This window comes from Adiantum capillus-veneris, chromosome 13 (assembly GCF_014529385.1).
Source record: "Adiantum capillus-veneris isolate H3 chromosome 13, ASM1452938v2, whole genome shotgun sequence".
Taxonomy (NCBI): domain Eukaryota; kingdom Viridiplantae; phylum Streptophyta; class Polypodiopsida; order Polypodiales; family Pteridaceae; genus Adiantum; species Adiantum capillus-veneris.
Window position 1 is genome coordinate 90707618 of NC_140943.1, and position 6000 is coordinate 90713617.

At 45.8% G+C, this 6000-nt stretch overlaps 1 protein-coding gene across 1 annotated transcript in view; it reads right to left on the reverse strand.

Annotated features, from left to right (window-relative positions):
• DCAF1 (DDB1-CUL4 associated factor 1) overlaps nucleotides 1-5300 on the reverse strand; it is a 94225-nt gene extending 88925 nt beyond the window's left edge. The window contains exons 1-2 of the mRNA XM_086527040.1: nucleotides 4980-5300; nucleotides 4407-4485 (exon numbers count right to left, since the gene is read on the reverse strand). Coding sequence (XP_086383166.1) covers nucleotides 4407-4485; nucleotides 4980-5176 — 276 coding nt within the window. The 5' untranslated portion in view covers nucleotides 5177-5300. The remainder of the gene's footprint in view (nucleotides 1-4406; nucleotides 4486-4979) is intronic.
• Nucleotides 5301-6000: the final 700 nt, after the last annotated feature.

Here is a 6000-nt window from a genome sequence, read left to right on the forward strand (position 1 = left end):
CTGTGAAGTTTATTAGAGGGACTAAGGGTCTCTATCTCCAAAGTTAGCCTTTGGAACTCTGTGATACACGCGGCCAAGGAACCTGTCTCGCTCAGGCGGTGAAGAGAGGACCGGGCATGAAAATCCGCACTGGCAGTTCGAACGTCTTACGAATAGCACGCCAGAATTTATCCCAAGAAGGTGTGTGTTTACCATCAGCAACCCGTCGTTGCCACCAAAGAAATGTTGTGTCCTTGAGCAGAGAACTAGCAAGTGCAACATTTAGCAGAGAACTCTCGACCAAGTCTGTGTTGAACAAGTAGACCTCCATTTTGAATAGCCATTGGTCCAGCACGCGCTTGTCGCGGCGACCAGTGTATGGTTCCGGCAGTTTAACATCAAGCTTCTTCTTCTATGCAGCATTAAAAATTTTGTAAAGTAATTGAAGTTCGCGATTGTCTACCTCTTCAGTTGGATCTAATTCGTTTGGTTCGTCCACTGAAGCTTCGAAAGGTGTTGAAGATGCTACATTAGTAGTCCGGAAAAAAATAGGACGACTTCGAGAAGTGTTTTGCATCTGCATCTCATCCAAGCGAGTGTGAAGTGATGCGAGGCTTGTGGAAAGTGTGGCCATCTGCTCCTTGATAAGAGTAAGGGCATCGTCAGATTGACCACCTCCGTCCTGAGAACTAGGCATGGTTACGCCTCAAAGGGAACTCTCGAATAGGTGCAATTTCTGGGACGAGTACTCCCGGAGAAAAAATTATTTAGAGCGGGTTCTGGCTCTGGGGTCGGGTAATAATCTCGAATGAACCACCACTTCGGGTTCCGGCAGGATTTCGTATGGAATCTCGTCTATGTATGAGAGAAAGTGGATTGGAACATCGAAGGCATCGTCGGCCATGATGGCGAAAAGTCATGCGCGCAGAGTGCACCCAAAGCTAGGGCGAGAGAGTGGGAGAGAGTGGATCGTTGGCTGCCAATGTTCTCTAAAAAGGATCGCTTACTGCTCGTTGGACATTTTATTCATTTTTATTGAAGAGGTATGTTCACATAGGCTTAAAAAATTGGTTTTGGGCGGCCAACTTAAATCAAGTGCATGGCCGGGGAATTTTTGATAAAAACCTTGCGCTGAATTTGATTGGCTGCCAACGTAAACTGCCCGGCGTTAAAAGACCACAACCAACGAAGTTTTTGTTTTTAACGAAAGGCAGCCCAGTGAGCAACGTTTCAACCCAGCAATTTCAGGCCAGCGCTTTGTTAAATTCAGCCAACGAAGAGTTTGGTTTTTTTTTTACTTAATGAAGGGGCAGCCCAGCACAGTTTTTCAGTCTAGCGTTTCAGCAATTCAGCACTTGCAAGGAAATTGCGGAAAGGCATGTCTCGTAGGAAGGGATGCTAGCACTGGAAGAAAAGGGGACAGGCTGCCTGCTCTGTGCCCTTTTCCGTGAAGGGGTGCGAGTGAAAGGTGCCGAGTGCGAGTAAAGAGGCACCAATTATACACAGATGCCAAGAGGCACGAACCAAGGGTGGTGTCTGTTCACATGAAGGGACATGGGCCGGCTTCGAAAGGACACATTCCAATGAAGAAGTTCGCGAATCGGCCTCCAACACAAAAACCCAGCACGAAATTTCCCCGAAAATCACCGAGTACGCAGCACGCCGCACACACACATTTGCGTCTCTGTCTGTTATTTATGTAATTGAAACATAAAGTGTTTGTTACCTCATACGCATAGGTGTGTGTATGTACCACCGTTCTTCGGCTTCCATGCAACTCCGGGAAGGGGGTAGAGTGTAGCGGCGAGGGTGAGAGGCTCACAACCTTAGGGTCCCGGGAAAAAAATTTGCTCTGATACCACTGTAAGGATTCTAAGTACTAATCCTTAATTAAGTACTTAAACTCATGATTAAGACTTAAGAAACTTGAACTGAACTCAGAAACAAGACTTAGAAGACTCTGTGTTGATTGATTGAATGTATGATACAAGGACTCCTTATATAGGAGATGAAGAGACATAAATGAAAAGACACGTCTCATGGGGAAGAGACGCGACTTTAGACGTAAAGACACATCCTTTCGGCGAAGAGCTGCAACCATTGGGCGAAGAGTCGCAACCGTAGAGCAGGGGTGTGACCAGTTGTCGTCGAAGGAGTGTGGCTTTTGGCGAAGAGGCACGTCTCTTGGGTGAAGGGGTGTGACCATCCAAGCGCAAGGATCCTCCTTGGCATGGCACTTCACGTATCTGCAACTAGGAGTAGATGTAATGCTGTTAACATAATCACCATCGTGACATAGGGCATGCATGTATGGCTAGTGTGCCTCCAAGCTGGCCACCCTTTGCATATGCATATAGGCTGCATTGTCCGGCCTCCTTCATTATGTCCAAACGCCCTATATTCATTTATATGCTTGGTCGTGGGGTTTTCTTATGCATTGCCCCACCTCCCCTTTGTTGGCACGCCGCACCTATATATGGGGCCAGGGGGGTAACCACAATCAGAGATTGACATTGTACGGTTTGATGCTCTGATAGTCAGGGGGGATGATCGCCCCCTCTTCCACATCTAGCGTTTGTGTTCTATTGTCTCTCTCTCTCTCTCTCTCTCTCTCTCTCTCTCTCTCTCTCTCTCTCTCTCTCTCTCTCTCTCTCTCTCTCTCTCTCTCTCATGCACACGCGCACTCTCACGATGAAGGGAATATTAGTGTGGATTTCATATGAGCTCACCTTCAAGACTCGATCAGTAAACGTGGCAATCCGTATTGACAGCAACAAAAGCTTTTTTCATGAGCTTTTCGGCCACTTGTTTTTAGCAGTCTGATCCTTTTGGGGGTACCTGTCACAAATTGCAGACGTGTCAAGCCACTAAAGACCCAAAGGGTTAGGTCTCCCTAGCCCTAACCCTAGCCAACCTACAGATCCTAGCCAAGGGGCTTAAACCCTAGCAGAAGCAGAAGAGATGAAGTCCTCACAGAGTGGACTATGGGTTAGGACTAAATCCTAACCCCCAACAACTTATGGGACCCAAACTGATGGGCCTAAAAGTAAAGCGCGCGCACACAAAATATATTTTGCGTAAAGGGATAATCATGTGGCAATTGTACGGATGCCCGCGTTTTGCGATGGAGTGATAATATGGCAATGTACGGATTTCCGTGAATCGCGTTGGCTACCCATAGCGCATGCCTTTGAGACCAAATGCTTTTACTATTTAGACTGAAAGCTTTTTATGTAAACTACTCTTGATGGCTAAGGGCCTTTATATATAGCTTTTCATTTAAACTGCTCTTAAAGCTAACTGAAAAGAACAAACTGATCAAACTTCAGACGCTTCAAAACAACTGAACTGAAAGAGATACACTTCACACGAGACACGGAGTGGCGGAGTTCCACCCAAGAATGCATTGGCCCCAAACTGTGGTGCCTCTTTCGGTATTTCTTTATATTGCTTCAACACGGTACAATAATGGCGGCACTGCTTTGCATCTCCCGTGGGTAGACTCCTAGAGAGTGAGCCCTTGATTCATATATAAAGCCCCTTGGCCATCAAAAGCAATTTACATGAAAAGCTTTCAATCTTAAAACATGAGGTCCCAAATGCATGCGCTATGGGCAGCCAACACAATTCACGGAAATCCACACGCTGCCACATGATTATTCCAGTGCAACACGCACGCATCCGTACAACTGTCACGTCATCATCCCTTTATGCCAAATATGTCGTGTGGGTGTGTGTCTCCTTTACTCTAAGGCCCCATCGATCGGGGTCCCATAAGTTGTTGGGGGTTAGGATTTTAATCCTAACCCATAGGTCACTCAGCGAGGATCTATAAGTTGGTGAGGACTTCATCTCTTTTGCTTCTGCTAGGGTTTAGGCCCCTCGGCCGGGATCTGCAGGTTGGCTAGGGTTAGGGCTAAGAAGACCTAACCCTCTTGGTCTTCAGTGGCTTGACACGTCAATAATTTGTGACAGTGCCTACTTTTAGGGCCCCCTTGTACCTATTTAAGAAACCTGAGTGTGAGTCTCTGGCAGATAACTGCATGGTTGCAAATTGTAGAGCTCATCTCTCTGGCAGTTGTATGTATACACACACACACACACATATATAGATAGATAGATAGATAGATTCAGTTCCGCAATTTCTTTCAATGCATTGCTATTGATTTCTCGCTTGGGTGTCCAAGCGAGTTAAAGGGGGGCATGAAGTTTTTCTATGTTGCTTATGGAATGCTAGATCTAGTTCAAAGACCTTTGAATACAGCATCAAGTATACTCTTGAAGAAATCAGATAAAGATATCAGCGCATAAATATAAAGTACTGATCTTAAACAAAAATACTTACCCATATAATGATATCAGCACATAAATCACATAATGATATCAGCGCATAAATATAAAGTACTGATCTCAAACAAGATCCTTACCCGTATAAGACTCACTAATTTTCCGGCATGATTTGAGCGAGACGTGCTAGAGGTCGAATGTCCCACATCTTTGTCAGACCTACATTGAGAATAATTTGAAGCTCCATGTCAAGAGTTGATAAATCAAAACTAGCTATCTAAAGTCATAACCACTGTTCTTGTATGATCAACAGACAGCCCTCACGATGAAAGGCATATGATGTGGCAACAACTACTGCTTCATCTCAGGATAGATAAAGGTTGCACAAAGACCTCTATTGCAGGGGCTTCACACAAAGCTTCACATGAGCATAGCCTGCTGCCCAAATATTAAAACGGGTTAAGCAAGCGCTTAAGTCTTCGACATAGATGGGGGTCCAGGAAAGCATTCTTTCTGTACTATCTCAGTACTTTTGTGGTTTGTTGTACCTTTATGCATCTTATTGGTGACATTGAAGATGAGAGCATCTCTGTCCTAATGTTGTGCACAGAAACCACTCGTTGGCAAAGTCACACACAAAGTTGAGAACCACGTAGAATAAGTAATCAATTAGAAAATCCGCTAAGCAAACGTGCAAAAATGGCAAAGCGAACCTTGACTCTTCCTCTTCAATAATGGCTGCGAGTGTGTGAAGAAATCGCGGATGCGGAGACGAGCGAGCAGCCGTGACACGCCTCATCAAATTGCGCACTCTCTGCAGCAGCTCCTCGCCATCAGAAGGAGATTTCTCCTCAGGCTCCTGTGTACTCTCCAAGTTGTTGTTGTTGCCGCTCTGATCAGCGTCCGCCATAGCCGAAGCTCAGCAACCTTCGTCTGCGTTCCTGCTACTCTGCAGTGAAATGGTGGCTCAATATTTTTTGCAGCGAAATATGAAACTTTTTTGCCTGCCTTGTTGGCAAATCGGTTTGCCTGTGGAGGTGTTTACGGTCCCTGATACCAAAAAATTTGGGCGGGGACGCTGTAAGTGGAGAGATCGATGGCTGGCAAACAATCGGCAGGGCGTGCACGATCTACGCCGTCCAATCGCCGTGCAAAGGAGAGGCAGGTTTTTTATATGTGCGGCCTAATACATAGCATTCTTAAGGTTGCCACTCTTTGCCGGAACCCAACAAAAGCTTTTTAAGGTGGAGAGGCTAGTGTTATGGCAGCGTAAACGGGTAGCTACAATTATTTACTGGTGAGGCCATTTCGATAAATTGCCTGCAGTTTGTGTTCGCAACATCCGAAGTGTTGGAGAGCAAAACCCTTGCAGCGTTATGACTTGCACAGAGCTTGCACGAGCAAAAGAATCAGGAAATGGAATTCTATGTTGGCAGATGTTCACCAGTAGTAGAGCGGATGTGAACTTGTAGCCTGCACGACGGTAGCACGCCATGCGTACCGTTCCGCTATCGTGTCAAGCGTGCACTAGGATGGGTTGCATCATATTATTGGCCTCTAGTATAACTAGAATTGGGGGCCTCCACTATATTGGCCCCTTACCTTAATACCTTGAGCTACTCTACATTGCTTGAATTTCACACAGGATTATGTGCTTCTCATCCCTCATCCACGTCCGAAAGTTTAATATTGTTCGTCACCACCTTTCTAAGGAGCAAGAGTTTTTGGAGCATG